The sequence below is a fragment of the Aedes albopictus genome, chromosome 2 (genome assembly GCF_035046485.1).
Source record: "Aedes albopictus strain Foshan chromosome 2, AalbF5, whole genome shotgun sequence".
Taxonomy (NCBI): domain Eukaryota; kingdom Metazoa; phylum Arthropoda; class Insecta; order Diptera; family Culicidae; genus Aedes; species Aedes albopictus.
In genome coordinates this window covers 373,407,973-373,424,223 of record NC_085137.1, presented here as the reverse complement: position 1 = coordinate 373,424,223, position 16,251 = coordinate 373,407,973, and the positions used below count along the sequence as shown (strand labels likewise).

Here is a 16,251-nt window from a genome sequence, read left to right as displayed (position 1 = left end):
TGAGACGTCTGTTTGTCTGTGTGTAAACATGAACCATTTTTTTTTTTTTGAAATGCTTCCAGCACAAAAAAAAACCGTCAAAATAAATTTCCTAATTTCAGCACATCGTTGCTGATCAACTGTCAAAATTGCTGGATGGTTAAGCAAGTCGAAAAATAATTGCTGATACTCAGTATTTCGTATTGGTGAATGCAATTAGCACAAAAACAATCAGCAAAGTTTGCTGAATACCAGCAAAAAAAAATGCTGTGTAGGTACATATTCGTTATATTCGGGATCGGCCAATAATTATTTAAATATTTGAGTAGAGTGAATTTTGGCGTGCTCTGCTGTTTTCGCTATAGACGAGTGCACCGATGAACTGAATTCATCGCGGTCCGAGAATTTTGACACTACAGCGGGGTCGCTTCCAATCAGAAGTGAAAGATTTCCAATCAGAATTGAACAATTCTGATTGGGAACGACCCCGCTGTAGTGTCAAAGTTCTCGGACCACGATGAATTCAGTTCATCGGTGCACTCGTCTATTCATCACTAGATGGCTTCTGCGATAGAACAAGGTAAGCAAAACTCGGCCTCCACTGTGAAACGTCATTGATTGTTTTGCGCACTGGCAACACTGAGCAAACAAAAAAGTCAAACAGTTTACATCGGTTTGCTTCTTTATGCTCTGTAGTGACGCGGTTCTCATTAATTTTCGAAATTTATTAAAAAATCCCGTAAAATTCGTGTGATTTCTGGTATTAACGGAGAAAGAAACATAGCAGCTTTGGCTGTTCTTCGAATTGCTCGAGTTTTCGGAGTGTTTCAGGCGGTAACTGGTCGCAAAAAGGGAAGCGGCTTTCTGTCAGCATCAAAACACTCGCATCCGACACGATGGAGAACAACCGGAACGAACACTCCGGATCCAACGCAGAGAACACCGATGGGAGCTTGACTACGGAATCCATTTCCAAGCGGATGAGTTTCGACTACATGAATGCATCTTTTGAGATCGGTAAGTCGGTTCCTGGATGGGGCTTGACACTGATTGAGATGGGAGGTTAGATTACATTGTTTTGATTTTTAGGCCGTAAGAAGCGCAAGCTGTACGAAATGAGCGATATTTCGATGGATTCAAGTAATGTTGTCGGTGATGACAAGAACATCAGCCAGGACTCTTTGGCTGGGTCGCATTGCTCGATGGCCGTACAGAGCCCGTGGGAGACTCGGCGCATGAAGGCGGACCTTATAGAAGCGCGATCGAGGGTAAGTTAATTTTATTGCTTCAAGATCTGATTCCTGAGATCCGGCAATTAGCTGATAATTCTAGAAAGTCTAGTAAGAATTACTTGTTAATAATAAATGTTATACATTTCTTCCAGATCACAATGCTGAAGAAAGAGATCGAACACCAGAACACGGAGATGGCTACCTCACAGTTGAAGAGTCAGCACAAAATTTCATCCCTTGAGAAGGAACTGGCCCACAATGTGAAAAAGGTGTCCGATCTCGAGAAACATCTTTCGGCGGTGCGCAAACGTGAACAGTCGGCCAAGGAAGAGTTGGTCAAGACCAAGAACCAGTTCAATATCCTCAAGCAATCCAGTGACGATCAGCTGTACGAGTTGCGACGGGCCTTGAAGGACCTGGAACAGAAGTACAATTTCGAAACCGGTGAGCTTCACTCGGAGGTACGCGACTTGAACCACCAGATGCTTGACATTGAAGATCAGCTATCGATGGTCCAGGATGAGCTTGAAACGTACAAGGAATTGAATGAAACTCTGCAGTCGAAAGCCAATGCTTTCGATGCCACTAAGAAGGAGCTAGAAGAGGTCCAGGAGAGGCTTTCCGAAGCAGAATCCAAGATAAAAACTTTGGAGTATGAAATCGGTAGCTACGAGGATTGGAAGAATTTGTCGAAGGTAAGCACTTCGCGTTTGGCAAACTACGCTGAACTGGAGAAGGAAAACATTCGGTTGAAAGAAGAATCGAAAAATTTGCACGGAATAATTGGAAACAAAATGCTGCTGGAGGAGCAAGTGGCCAGCTTGAACAGTCGCTTGGAAAACTTCGAGAAGAGCGAGGTGGATTGTGCAGCTCTTATCGTGAAGCTCAAAGACATGGAAAAGGAGCTGGCCGACTGGCGAAAGTTGGCGGTGGATTTCTGCTCCAAAGAGTCGGCTTGTACGCCCATCGTTTTGCGGTCCCTCATCGATCAAATCTTGCAAAAAGATGTTATATTGACGAGCGAGAAGACATCCGTGAAAAATGAGAAACATCAGATTCAGGCGATGATTGATGAGATTAAGGCCGAGAACGAGCAACTCCAGAAGCAACTCGAGGACCACAAGCGTTCGCTGAAACACCATCAGACAATTTTGCATCGGGTGCAGAAGAAGTTGCACTTGGTGGTTGGTGAGCGGGACTGCTGGAAGCAACTGCTGGATAGCTACGAGAAAGATTTGACAAGTAAGTACTGAAACATCGGGTGATTGTTTCTAAGGGATATCTTCGTACCACCAAATCACTTACAGCAGGGGTTTTCAGTCCTTTTGGCTCGCGGTGCACTTTTTGGAAATAAATATTTTCGCGGTGCAACTGGCCATTAAGGTCAAAGAATACAATTTAAAATTTGTTAAAGAAGCTCTCGTATTTTTTTAAAACGATTCTCAGATGCATACGTCCTTGAAATATATTTTCCCACACAGATGCGATTATAATCACATATCATATATGATACTGACTTACATTTTGTTTTAATTATTTTACGGAGCTTCGCTCGTAAAATGTTATCTTACTGGGGATATTCTGGAAATTTTCGGGTGACATCCCGTGCACACCCATAGTGAATTTCTAGCAGTAATACTGATAAGTTTTAGGTGGATGCCTAACGAGAACTTCGAAAAACTCTTGCGTCGACTGCTGTATGATTACTTTTGCGATTTTGAAAGTTTTTCCAATATTTTTACTGGATTTCTGAAAAAAAGAAAACTATGCCAAAAGCTCCTGCAAGATCCTTGAAAGCTTTACTTTTAGAACTTTTGCATATTTCTGGCAAGATATTTAATAAATTGCTTCAAGGTTCTCTGGCTAACTCATGAGATCAAAAGAAGATTCCATTTAAACCATTACCATTTTTTAAAGATTCTTAGACATTTTATTTCTAAATAATTGATCTGCTTAGACTCTACCCAACTAATTGGATTAATGTCAAAATTTTAGCGAAATTTGTGAAGATAAATTCCTTGTAGGATGTTTGGTGCTATGGAGGACATGCATAGCAAATTATTGAGAAAAATGTTATGATATGCATTTAAATTTGAGTGTAATTGAAATTTTATATTTAGCTATTGCAAGTGATGTGAAGGCAGAACTTTTGAACTGCCGCGGTGCACTTGTCAAGGCTTCACGGTGCACCAAGTGCACCGCGATGCACGATCTGAAAATCCCTGACTTACAGGTACCGGGGGTCAAATCGATCTCTGGATTGAAATTGATCAGACATTTTTTCCGCTAGATTGAGCATGAGCATACTTTGAATAAATTTATTTCATGTATATAGTTTAACATAAATTTCAAGATAAAACTGAATCAACGATATTACACCGTAATATTACGGTTCGTGATTGTCAACATCGGTCACGCCCAAAGCTCGCAAGACTTCTTTCCACCGTATCCGCTCACCTTACACGTTGCTCTCCAGGTCTTCTATCCTTCTAGAGTTTGCCACCTTCCGTATGCATAGTTCAAGCGTTCAAGTCTCGTGGCTGTAGAGAACCACCGGTGTTATCAGCGTCCTTTACATAGTGCACTTGGTGCGACGATGAATCTTTTTCGATCGCAGGTTCCCGACTTTCATTGATGATTCGCAATCGCATTTCACGATTAACATTGTTGTCTGCCGTTATTGAGGATCCGAGGTAGAGGAGGACCTCAACGCCAAGTAACAGAACTAGCTGAATAACAGTTTCTTAAACTAAAGTTTGCTTAAGAGCTGTTTAATCCACTCTTATACAGCTAAAATGTTTGTTGGGACGACTTCGAAAGCGTACGTGTTTATCGTTGCCTAGGCTAGCCCTGTCGTTCGCGGTTTTGCCTGTCAGTCTGTACTTCGTTTACGAACCGTTCACCGTGAGTCCGACCTTTGCTGCTTCACATTTGAGGCGGGTGTACAGTTCTGCCACCGTTCCAAACGTACTAGCGATAATATCCATGTCATTCGAAAAACAAATTGACCGGATTTCGTGAATATCGTGACTCGGTTGTTGAGCCCGGCTCTTCGCATAACATCTTCCAGGGCAATGTTGAACAGCAGGCATGAAAATCCTTGTAGTAGTCTACGGCGAGATTCTAACGAACTAGTAGCCAATGAGCTTCTCGGAGAATCCGCTCTTGTCTATGATATTCCATAGCTCTTTGTGGTCGATACTGTTGTACGCCGAATTGAAGTCGATGTACAGGTGGTGCGTTGGGCTGGGCACGGTAAAGATTTGGTCCGTTGTCGAGCGGCCGTCAACAAAGCCGGCTTGATAACTTCCCATAAACTTATTTACTTTTAGTGAAAGACGACGGAAGTTGATCAGGGATATAACTTTGCAGGCGGCATTCAGAACTGTGATCGCTCGGAAGTTCTCACACTCTAGCTTGTCACCTTTCTTATAGATGGGGCAAATGACCCCTTCCTTCCACTCCTCCGGTAACTGTTCGGTCTTCCATATCTGGAGTATTAGCTGACGCAGGTAGGTGGTCAACTTTTGCGGGCCCGTCTTAATGAGTTCAGCTCCGATACCTTCCTTACCGGCAGACTTATTATTCTTGAGCTGGTGAATAGCTTTCTTGAATTCCCTCAGCTTGAGTGCTGGCTTGTTGTTGCTCCTTGTTGTACTGACTTAGTCATTTCTCCCGCTACCTTGATCCTCCATGTCTGCGCTATCCATTCAGGTGTTCGTCGTAGTGCTGCTTCCACCGTTCGATCACCTCACGTCCGTCCTTCAAGATGCTCCCGTCGTTATCCCTGCACATTTCGGCTCGCGGCACGAAGCCTTTGCGGGATGCGTTGAGCTTCTGGTACACTGAGGATACTGCAACTCCGAAAATCATACGAATCAACTATGTTTTTTTGCCACAAGAATTTCTTGCGAAAATCATAGTTACGAACTATGATTTTGAATTCAAAGCGCCAACTTTTATTGTCATACTGTTACTGTATAAATTTCATAACACTCACGTATGAAAATCATACCGATAACGTATAAAAACTGAAACTATGTCTTATGACAATCATACATATTTTTATGAAATATTTTGCACAAATTAAAAAAAAAACGCAACCTGGAATCGAACCAGGAACGTCAAGGTTAGCGAGTGCGTGCTTTACTCATACGCCCATCGACGCTTCGGAAGTTGAAGTGGTAAAAAGCCAATAAAAGGTTTTGTTGTTTTTTAGCAATGGTGTTTCATAACATATCTTATGATTTTCATACGATGCTTCTTATGAGATTTTTCATACGACAAGTCTTATGGATTTCGCTTTTCAATGTATGAAAAGCATACGAAAACTATGAAATGATAAAAAAAATAAAAATAACTGATTCATAAGATTTTTTTTTTAATTGTTTTAACGACCTTTTAACCCTAGGGTCATTCAGGTCTGCGAGTTTTATTTTGCAATTCAAAAGCTACAATTTTTTGTTCCAGTCTTCTGTTTCTTCTATCGAATCGGGTTATCCATCCATCTATATCTCCGGGGTCGGGTTCTGGTTCAGTATCTGTATTCAGATGAACGGTGCTCACGGTCTCCATATCACTATCCGTTTCTTCGCTCACGCATTGTTCGTCGGGCTGCTTTGTTGGAGTAATTTTAACTGCCTGCTTGCGATCGGTTTTTTTCCTTGGTGGTGATTTTGTTTGCGCTTCGTTGGCCTGGTTGGTGTTATCAGCATTAGCAGTCCGTTTCGATGACTGTAGAGGTTGTTTGATTTGCGATGATTTCTGCAATGGTGCGCTGGGTTGTGATGTCGTGGATGCGGATAATGGTTTAGTTGGACTTTCTTTGATGGTTTCCTTCTTTGCATTAGAACATGTTTTTCCCGGATGTATGTTCTGCATACAGTGGCGACATGATTTCACTTGATTTTTGTACGAAACTAAAGTTTCTTCGCCGTGCACTGTGACGTAGGATTTAATGTGGTTTCGCAATGTCATCCTCGCTTCTCGGACGCCACTTGAAACTCCTTTGTAGGGGAATGATGGTCCCCAAACCAGTTCCTTCACGGAATGGACGTCTCCGTACTGCCGTAAATAGGCAGCAAGCTCGTCGTTCGAAACACTCTCGGATAGATCGTGTATTTTCACTTGTATGCTTTCGTCGTCTAAAGCAAGGCGCACAGTATACTTGACACCTTTCACTTCTCAGTTGACAGTCAGCAGCTGTAGACAACAGACGTGTGTAATTCATCTCTCGCGATTTCGAAGTGCTCATCACAATGGCGGCGGATCGTAAAAACATTCTAGTCGTGGACTTTAGTGTCCTCCCCGAGCGTCCCGAGATAGCCAAGGTTGAGAAGTTTTTGTGCGAGGACATGAAACTGCAACTAAAAGATGTTACAACAATTCAGTTGCAACACATACGAAACTGTGTATTGATCGAAATGGCTAGCGATAGTTTGGCCAGACAATACCAGAACGTACATAACTGCCAACACGTTATCTCATATGAAGGCAGAAATATCAAAATCCCAGTGTATGTGGATGATGCTGCTATTACCGTTCGGGTTCATGACCTATCCACTGACATTCCACATACCGCAGTAAAGAAGCATATGGAGGAACGTTACGGCGTGGTGCTCTCTATCAGCAGGGAGCGTTGGAAAAATTACTTTCCTGGGATCCCAAATGGAGTGCGTGTGTTGAGGATGCACCTCACTAAGCCAATTCCGTCATTCATAGAAATCGAAGGACAATTGACTTCAATCACCTACCCAAACCAAGAGAAAAGTTGCCGTTTCTGCCTTCTGCCAAGGAAAGGTACATCCGCAGCAAAGGTGTCCCGACAAAGTACAACAAAAAGCATCAGAACCGCAATCAACGTTGTTCAATTTGAATGACTTTCCTGCTCTTACTGGGCCGACACCACCATCTACCAATGTAGCAAAATCAGCAGTACAAACGGTATCTGCACAAGCAGCAGCCCCACTACAAACCGAAACAATAGAAGCAGTTGCTGTTGTCACTCAGGAACATGCGGATGTGGAGAGCACGAACGACGAAGACAATGACGGCACCGATGACACCGACAGTTCGACGGTGGAAACGGAGACGAACAAACGGCGATTGTCAAGGACCAATACAAACGAACCAAAGAAGAAGTGTGTTCCCGTAGGATCGAAACAGGCCGAGGAAATTGTGCGCGATTGCAGCTACACTCGTATAACTAGAAGTAGTTCTTCCAAATCAAAATCAAAAAAGTGATTATGTAATATTTATTATGTACCAAACTGGACTATTTGTATCTTAATAACCGGAGATGAACCAGCCCTGGGCTGAAAATCTCCTTAATAAAGAGGAAAAAAAAACCTTTCACTTCTAGTTGATGCTGTTCGTTGTGGTGATCAACAACGTTTTCTGCAACTTGTTGGTTGATGCACTTTACATACGCACAGTTTTGAGCATGGCTCATTTGGAGCCTTTTCACATCACGTAGTTGTAAACCGACAACATTGTGAAGAAAAGATTGAATTTCTTCAAACGAAGGACGAACCAGAAAGTTAGTGAAACCACTTTGAAAGTGTTTCCACGCAAACCGATAGCCGCCATGGGCGGCAATACAAAGAAGTTATCCCAACAATGAAGAGCGAACTTCAAAACGTCCGAACCGAACCGATGCCTGAGCAGAACTGGATTCATAAGATGTAAACTATGAAAAACATACGAACATTATCATCAGTGTAGAACTCAGTGTGTCTTGTATAAAGATGGTCGGGTTTCGGGTTTCCAAACCCGAAACCCGACCCGAACCCGAACCCGACGGGTACGGGTCGGGTTCGGGTTTGAAAATTAAAAAAAAAATCGGGTTCGGGTCGGGTCCGGGTTTCAAAAATTCCAAAACTTTCGGGTACGGGTCGGGTCGGGTTTGAACATCGTCGGGTTCAAGTCGGGTTTGGGTACCAGTGTAGATAATTTAGTACTCAAAAATGCTTTATTTGTCATGCACGTTACATTTAATAATTATTTTTAAACTCGGGCTTTGGTCGGGTTTCTTAAGACATTTTTTTCTCGGGTTCGGGTCGGGTTCGGGTTTGACCGTTGAAAATTTTTCGGGTTCGGGTCGAGTCCGGGTTTGAAGAAATTTTTTTTCTCGGGTTCGGGTCGGGTACGGATTTTGAAATTAAAATTTTTTCGAGTACGGGTCGGGTTCGGGTCTGTAAAATCTGAAACCCGACCGTCTTGTAACATCATTTCCATTTGTTCACATTCCGCTTCTTTCAGGCTGTGCTTTTTCTCCCAGACGGGTCTGCTATTTCCGCGTTCATTTATATTACTCCACGTTCTGTCTTTCTACACTCATCGTCGAACCAATCGTGTTATCGGCTTCGTTCCTCATAACCCAACGTTGGTTTCAGCTGCGTTGTTGATGGCTGTTTGTATCGTATTCTAGCAGTCCTCGAGAGGGGCTTCATCAAGCTCGCCCTCGTCCGGCAATACAGCCTCGAGATTCTGCGCTAATGCGGTGGCGACATTCGGTTGCTTCAATCGCTCCAGATTATACTGAGGCGGCCCTCGGTACCGTGTACGTTGTTGATAACAAAGAGTTTTTGGCGCATTTTGAACATCATCAGGTAGTGTTCAGAGTCGATATTAACGCCACTCACTTGCAAAGAGTTACACTCCCTTGCTATTTTCTCAGTTCAGATGCGTGCAATGAAGCAACGATGTATGGACGGCTTTTGCCTTGTGGTTTAGTTTAAAAGTTTGCAGAATAGATAAGGGGTCACACACGCATTCCAAAGTCATGACAGAGCTGTGAAAATAACTCTCCACGAGGTGAGTGTAATTTACATTCACCTCGTGGAGAGTTGCCTTTGTAGCTCCCCCGCTACTTCAGTATGCGTGTGCGACCCCTAATCTATTCGACAAACTTTTAGACAAAACCATAAGGTAAAAGTCGTCCATACATCGTTTCTTGATTGCAACCTCCTGAGCTGAGAAAATAGCAAGTGAGTGTAACTCTTTGCAAGTGTGTGTTCCCATCCTTAACGCCACGATGGATTCTGACGTCGATAATGCCGTCCGACAATTAAGACGTGGTCGATTTGGGATTCCGTCTGTCGTGGTGATCTGGTTTAACGATAAGGGAGGCTGGGCTGGAAGTAGGCACTACGTATGACCATTAGGCCGTCCCTATTTTTGCAAAAGTTGGAAATGTTAACAGTTCAATATTGCAAAACGATCGTTTTAGCTAAAAAACCATTACGTCAACATTTGAAGTCTGTATCTCAAGGCTAAGTGATCTCCCACGGGGCCTAAAATTCTCAAAAATTGTATGGGGTCAGGAAAATCATGGAATTTTTTCGACAAAAAGTACACAATGCTACTAATATCGGTGATTTTAGGACCCCAAAGGGCCGAATTGCGATATCTCTTTTCGTTTCTGAGTTATTGACAAAAAACTACCTAAAAATGACAATTTTTGACTATTTTTTGAGATTCCCAAGAAATCCTGACATATTTTGTCCGATAACTCAAAAACGAAAAGAGATATCGTAATTCTGAGCACATTTTTGGCCCTTTATGGTCCTAAAATCGCCTATTTTAGTAGAATTGTGTATTTTTTGACGAAAAAAATTCACGATTTTTCTGCCCTCATACAACTTTTGAGAACTTTAGGCCCCATGGAGGACCACTTAGCCTTGAGATACGGACTTCAAATTTTGACATGAAGGTTTTTTAGCTAAAACGATCGTTTTGCAACACAGTGCGGGAAATAAATATAAAGACAAACTACATTCTGAAATTTTTCATTTTTCAATCGATTCTGTGTAAACCAAATGCTTTCCAATACATGCTCAGCAGCAAGTAAAATGTTCATCATCAGTAGTTTTCCCTTTGAGGCGAGTCATTTCAAAACAATTTAAAATTTTATTTTTTCTCATGGGAAATAAATATAAAGACAAGATCAATTATTTAAACATTATTTTTTATTTATCGAATTTCAATTCAAGAAAATAACAAATTAATAATTTATTGCATTTCCCTTTTTTGAAATAACCTCTTGCAAACGTCTTGGCATAGAAGTAATGAACGATTTCAATTCATTCGGATCAAGTTTAGACCATTCATCCTGAATCGCTAACTTTAATTCTTTCACCGTGTCATACTTTCTTCCTTGACAATAAACTTTGCGAGAAAGCAAGTCCCAAACATTCTCGATTGGATTCAAATCGGGACTGCATGCCGGCCATTCCAGCACAGGGATGTTATGGAAGTCCAAGAAGTCTTTTGTTGCTACCGATGCATGACAAGAAGCATTATCCTGTTGAAAGATCATGTTCTCATCCATCTCATTTTCAGCAAATGGAATAAGAACTTCCTCCAGAAGCTGGCAATACATTTCCGAGTTCATCCGTGTTGAAATGAAGCAAACGGGTGTCTTTGCAGATACGCTAAATCCTGCCCAAATCATAACGCTACCTCCACCAAAATTCCTTTTTTCTTTAGTTGGTCTGTTTTGCCTTTCATCGCACCAGCGACTGCTAAAACCATCCGGTCCATCTAGTTTGAACTTTTTTTTCATAACTGAACACCACATTAGACCATTCATCCTCCCAGAACTGGTATTTTTCAGCAAAGGCAAAACGGGCCTTCTTATGACGTTCAAGAAGTTTTGGTGCAGGTGCCGTTTTCCTAAAGGAAATATTGGGATCTTCACTCAAAATCTGACATATCCGACGTTTAGACACAAGAAGATTCATTTCCGCTTTGATGGCACTCGGACACAGCCTTTGATGTACTGCAAGTCGTTTGATTTCCCTCTTCATCCTCGGTGTCAGAATAGACGGACGTCCGGGTGACTTCTTAGTGGCATATTTCTTACCCAACCGTAGGTAATTATGCACGACATCCTTACTCCTTCCTATTCTTCTGCCAATTTCCCGAAGAGTCAAACCTTGTTAACGGAGGGCAGTTACTTGTCCTCGCTCAAATTCAGTCAATCGGTTGTTTTTCGGCATTTTTCCTGCAAATCCAACAACAAAAAACATAATGAACAACATTTATCTAATAAAACAGTGCACGTATTCCTTAAAGTACCAATTTCAACGAAAACAAACAAAAATTTGAAGTCTTACGCAACCACAACACGTCCACGGGAAAAGACAGTCAGGCGGTGAACTGTGTCTTTATATTTATTTCCTTTGAAGATGAGATCAACAATCGAATCTTGTCACACACACACATGCTGTAAGTGAATGAACCGGTTATGGACATTTGTGCTTTCAATACATATTCATTGATATGCGTGTTGCCCAAGTTACTCTCACTGAGAGAATGAAACCATTGAAATCATTTTGTCTTTATATTTATTTCCCGCACTGTATTGAACTTTTAACATTTCCAACTTTTGCAAAAATAGGGACGGCCTAATGACCGTGTTCTCAGAGGCGGCAAAATCAACCAGTCGTATGCCGTTTTCGTTCGTCAGCTGGTGGGCGCTGAACATTCAAATCGTCGGTTTAATTTCCGCCTCCTGCCCAACCTGAACGTTTAAGTCGCCTTTGATGATCTTGACATCCTGTTTTAGACAGCTATCGTACTCGCGTTCAAGCTGCGCGTAGAATCCGTTTTTATCATCATCAGTGCTTCCGGAATGTGGGGTATGCACGTTTGTTATGCTTAAGTTGAAGATTCGACCCGTGACCCTGTACTTGCACATTTTTTCGTTAATCGGGCACGAACCGATCACCGACCGACGATCAGACTAGGTCTGTATGGTCTCTGCTGTACATAGTAGCCGTTTCCATTCCACTCGGTGCATGGGTGTGTCTCCAGTTCCGCACTCTGTGGAGGGTCCGCATATCGTCCTCCACTTGATCGACTCACCTAGCTCGCTGCGCACCACGTCTTCTTTTACTAATCGGATGACTCTCGCCATCGTCTGAAATTTACGAGCTATAATATCAATATCATCAACGAAACCAAGCAGCTGAACGGACTTTGTGAAAATCGTTCAACTCGTGTTTATTCCCGCTCTCCTAATTACACCCTCTAAAGCAATGTTGAACAGCAAGCGCGAAAGACCATCACCTTGCCGTAACCCTCTGCGAGATTCGAAGGGACTCGAGAATGTCCCTGATACTGGAACTACGCACATCACTCGATCCATCGTCGCCTTGATCAATCGTATCAGTTTATCCTGGAATCCGTGTTCGTGCATAATCTGCCATAGCTGTTCTCGATCGATTGTATCAAACGCCGATTTAAAATCGATGAAAAAGTGATGTGTGGGCACGTTGTATTCGCGGCATTTCTGCAACACTTAGCGGATAGCGAACATCTGGTCCGTTGTAGCGCGTTACCCCATGAATCCAGCCTGATATTGCCCCACGAACTCTCTGAGAGAGTATCATGTAGGCAGCGCTCAGTAGTGTGAGCGCGCGATAGTTCCCGCAATCCAACTTGTCGCACTTTTTGTGTATGGGACACACGATATCTTCCATCCATTCCTCCGGTAATACTTCCTCCTCCCAAATCGTGGTAATGACCCAGTGTAGTGCTCTCACCAGGGCTTCTCCACCGTATTTTAGTAACTCGCTTGGTAGTTGATCTGCTCCAGTGACTTTGTTATTCTTCAACTGGCCAACCTCCTCCTCAATCTCTAGAATGTGAGGGGCTGGAAATCTTTCGTCCTGCGCACGTACTCCTAGATCTGCTACCACACCACCTTCGGTGTTTGCAACGTCACCATTGAGGTGCTCATAGTAATAGAATCTGATTTCAAATGCTATTCCTTAAATAGGTACCTTGAACACTCTATTGATCTTGTGTTTTTTTTTATTGCATTTTGTTTTACAGTCAATCCAACGAACGTAAGCAGCCAGGAAGCCCAAATGCGCATCAGAATTGAAATGTTGGAAAAACAGTTGAATGGATACAAAGAGCTGAACAGCAAACTTGAAGGGGAACTGCAGACGGCCAAAGCGATGCCCGATATGAGTGAGTAATCTCGAACTGTAACTTCATACATTGATTCGACTAACTAAATGTCATTATATTTTATGTTTAGGTATGGATTCAGCGTTGACCAGTGAGCAGTATGAAAAGCTTCGCAAAGAAATCGACACACTCCGGTTGGAGAACGAGAGGCTGAAGAAGCGCAAGGACGATCTGGAATTGGAACTGGAAAATTTCACACTTCGAGCCGAACTGAACCGAGATCGCTACAAGGTAGTGCAGTACTCGGACAGTCCAGCGAACGAAGCCTACGAAGCACACCGAAATGAAATCGAGAAGCTGCAGGCGGAAATCGAACGGTTGAAGATCCGGAATCGACGTCTCGAGGAAGGCAACGAGGAGCTCACAACGAGACTGAACGACAGTAACATGACGATGAACGTTATGGAGTTGAACAACTTGAAGGCGCAAGTTCAATCGCTGGAAGCTAAGAATCAACACATCAAAGAGATCTACAAATCCGCCAGCAATGAGTTCCGTGAGGTGTGTTACATGCTGTTCGGGTACCGAGTCGATCGAGTTGGAAATACAAACTATCGGATCTCCAGCATGTACGCTGAGAGTGAAGAGGAGTATCTCAACTTCAGGTTGAATGAATCGGGAACCGTACTGAACATGCTCGAGACGGCCTACAGTGAATCGATTGCGGACATGGTCACGACCCATCTGGGAACCCACGGTTCGCTTCCGGCGTTTTTGAGTACCCTCACTCTGGATCTATTTAATCGAACAACGGTTATGGTACAAGGTTGAGCTAAGCTCTGAATAATATAACATGCTAACGATACATTTAAGAGAATTTGCTAACTTTTCACTCTTCGATATAAATATTTTGTCGCGTATGGAGTGATTGTCACTATTGAGCAAATAGCACTACTCAGATTATCCTCAGTAGTGGTAACGTCAATAAAATAATTAGTTTACGCAGAATTGATCATGAATATTGTGATATACAGATATTTGTTCGAAAGATTCCCACACTGCTTGTCTCATTACCTGCTTTGATTCCTTGATGACTAAAGCGTAGCTCTAGTCTAGCGCCGATTCAATGGTAGAATTCCGCATTTGTCGGTCTTTTAGCTGCTTTGTTCGTTTTGAGTTGATGAATGTCATCCTTAACCTAACCATAAGCGTGGGAGTTGGCTCATTTCCGTCCTCAGTTGCATTGGCGTAGTCGTTTTCTCCGTTGTCGTGGTATTTTGTGGCTACTACGATCTCCACGCCATCCAAAAGCTCATCGAAGTGCTGCTTCCACATTTCGATCACCTCACATCCGTCCGTCAAGAAGCTCCAGTCCTTATCGTGTCCTTTTCCTTTGTCTAGTGTAAAATTTCTTTCGGTCTGAACAGCCCCCGTCTGAAGACGGTGTTCGTGTAGGTTGTCTACTACCTGAAAAAAAAAACCTGGAATCCTGAGGGAATTTCATTTAACAGGGAAAAACCTGGAATACTCAGGGAAAATCTTGAATACTCTGGAAAGTTTTGATCCGATAAAAAATAAAACATTGGGTCGTATGAATAAAAGGTGCCATTGAGTTTCCCTCGAAATTCCTCTGAAGATTTTCCGCGATTCCTTCCGGTGTTCCTTTTGGGACTTCCCCAGGAGATTTCTCCCAGAGTTGCTACAGGATCCTTATTCCAGGGATTTCTAAAAGAGCTCCTATAAGGATTTTTTGAGTAATTTTTAATGAATTTTCTGCAGAAGCTCCTCCCGGGATTTCTTCCTGAGTTTCCTCTGTATTTTTTTTTCATGAGCTTTCTTTTAGAGTTTCTCCCTGGATTTCTACTGGAGTTTCAGCCGAAATATTACCAAAAGTTTCATGATGGATTTGTTTTGAATTATTCCAAGAGATTTTTCTCGGAGTTTGGGGACTTCTCTCAGAAGATTTCTTCCGGTGGTGGTCCTGGATTATCTGTCATAGTTTTTTGGAATGCACCCTGGACTTTACCTCATACTTTCACTTTTTCTCTTTTCGATTTTTTTCCGGAGTGGCTTCTGGAGTTTTTGCAACAGCTATTGCTGATATTTCTCATGGAGTTCTTCTGCCCGAGCAGGGAATGAGAACTAATTGAAAACAAATTGAGTTATTTAGATATCACGAATTTTGATAACAAGGTGAGTTTTCATTTTGTATGACTTAAGTGTTAACATAACAAAATATGAAAACAAAATAATGTACTGGAATATCTAATTGAAAACAGAATGAGTTCTCATTGATAACAAATTGATATCTCATTTGGTTATCCTCATTTTACGACTTGATATCATACGCAGTTCTCAGGGAGTTATCATATCTATAGGGTAATAACTAAAAATTAATAACAAATTTAGTATTCATTTTGATATTTTATTGGGCATTAATTTACATAAATAAGTAAAAATTTAAATGAGATTTTATTTAAAATTCAGAAGAATTTCGCGATTAAAAACTTGTTTTGCTTGGATACGATATCATCAGAATATGGCCCCTATTAATGGCATAGTATTAGTGATTGTAACATTAACATTTCATAAACAGTCATTTCTAACTTGGAGCCTACACGAAGAAAAATTGTATGGAAATCGGATATGGCATTCTCATTGATATGCAGCGTAGCTATATCATGATTCAACTGATGGACATTGAAGTGACAAAGAAAAGTAAATTTGGAGTCAAAAGACAACTGCACGTAATATTTTTGTGTAATTATATTTCAGCTTTTTCTTCTGATTATATGTACTGCAGTAAAACAAATGTGGGAGATGTTATGTTCACGATATCCCAGAGCCACAGGCATCGGGACGCAAATTGAATAACATCGAGCAACGAATTGAGTCGCATTCGGCTTCTCAGCTCCTTCCCTCGTTACCCGCGGAAAAATGATGAGATTTAAAATTGCATCCGATTGGAAAAATATTTTACTATGTACAGTCGAACCTCCATGAGTCGATGTTCCTCGACTCGATATCGACTCATGGAGGTAGTTTTTTGCATACTGAAAAATAATTTCTGGGTTACTATGATGGTCCTCCAAAAAACTTCCCAATGGATTTTTGTTCC

At 42.0% G+C, this 16,251-nt stretch overlaps 2 protein-coding genes across 2 annotated transcripts; one reads left to right on the top strand and one right to left on the bottom strand.

Moving 5' to 3' along the window:
• The first annotated feature begins 622 nt into the window (after positions 1 to 622).
• LOC109401421 (mitotic spindle assembly checkpoint protein MAD1) lies at positions 623 to 14,152 on the top strand. The gene is made up of 5 exons (XM_019673977.3): positions 623 to 996; positions 1,069 to 1,247; positions 1,364 to 2,453; positions 13,053 to 13,193; positions 13,264 to 14,152. Exons 1-5 carry the CDS (start codon positions 876 to 878, stop codon positions 13,962 to 13,964), a joined length of 2,232 nt encoding a protein of 743 aa, XP_019529522.2. The 5' UTR covers positions 623 to 875; the 3' UTR covers positions 13,965 to 14,152.
• On the bottom strand, positions 5,585 to 7,855 carry LOC134288355 (uncharacterized). The gene is made up of 2 exons (XM_062852949.1): positions 7,560 to 7,855; positions 5,585 to 6,385 (listed from the first exon to the last, which is right to left on the bottom strand). Exons 1-2 carry the CDS (start codon positions 7,660 to 7,662, stop codon positions 5,625 to 5,627), a joined length of 864 nt encoding a protein of 287 aa, XP_062708933.1. The 5' UTR covers positions 7,663 to 7,855; the 3' UTR covers positions 5,585 to 5,624.
• Positions 14,153 to 16,251: the final 2,099 nt, after the last annotated feature.

Coding starts and splice junctions, on each gene's coding strand:
- LOC109401421 (XM_019673977.3), top strand. CDS start 876: ATGGAGAACAACCGGAACGAACACTCCGGATCCAACGCAGAGAACACC. Junction 997..1,068: donor GAATGCATCTTTTGAGATCG/GTAAGTCGGTTC, acceptor TTTGATTTTTAG/GCCGTAAGAAGCGCAAGCTG. Junction 1,248..1,363: donor TTATAGAAGCGCGATCGAGG/GTAAGTTAATTT, acceptor CATTTCTTCCAG/ATCACAATGCTGAAGAAAGA.
- LOC134288355 (XM_062852949.1), bottom strand. CDS start 7,662: ATGAGCCATGCTCAAAACTGTGCGTATGTAAAGTGCATCAACCAACAA. Junction 6,386..7,559: donor GCATCAACTAGAAGTGAAAG/GTTTTTTTTTCC, acceptor GAGAAGTGAAAG/GTGTCAAGTATACTGTGCGC.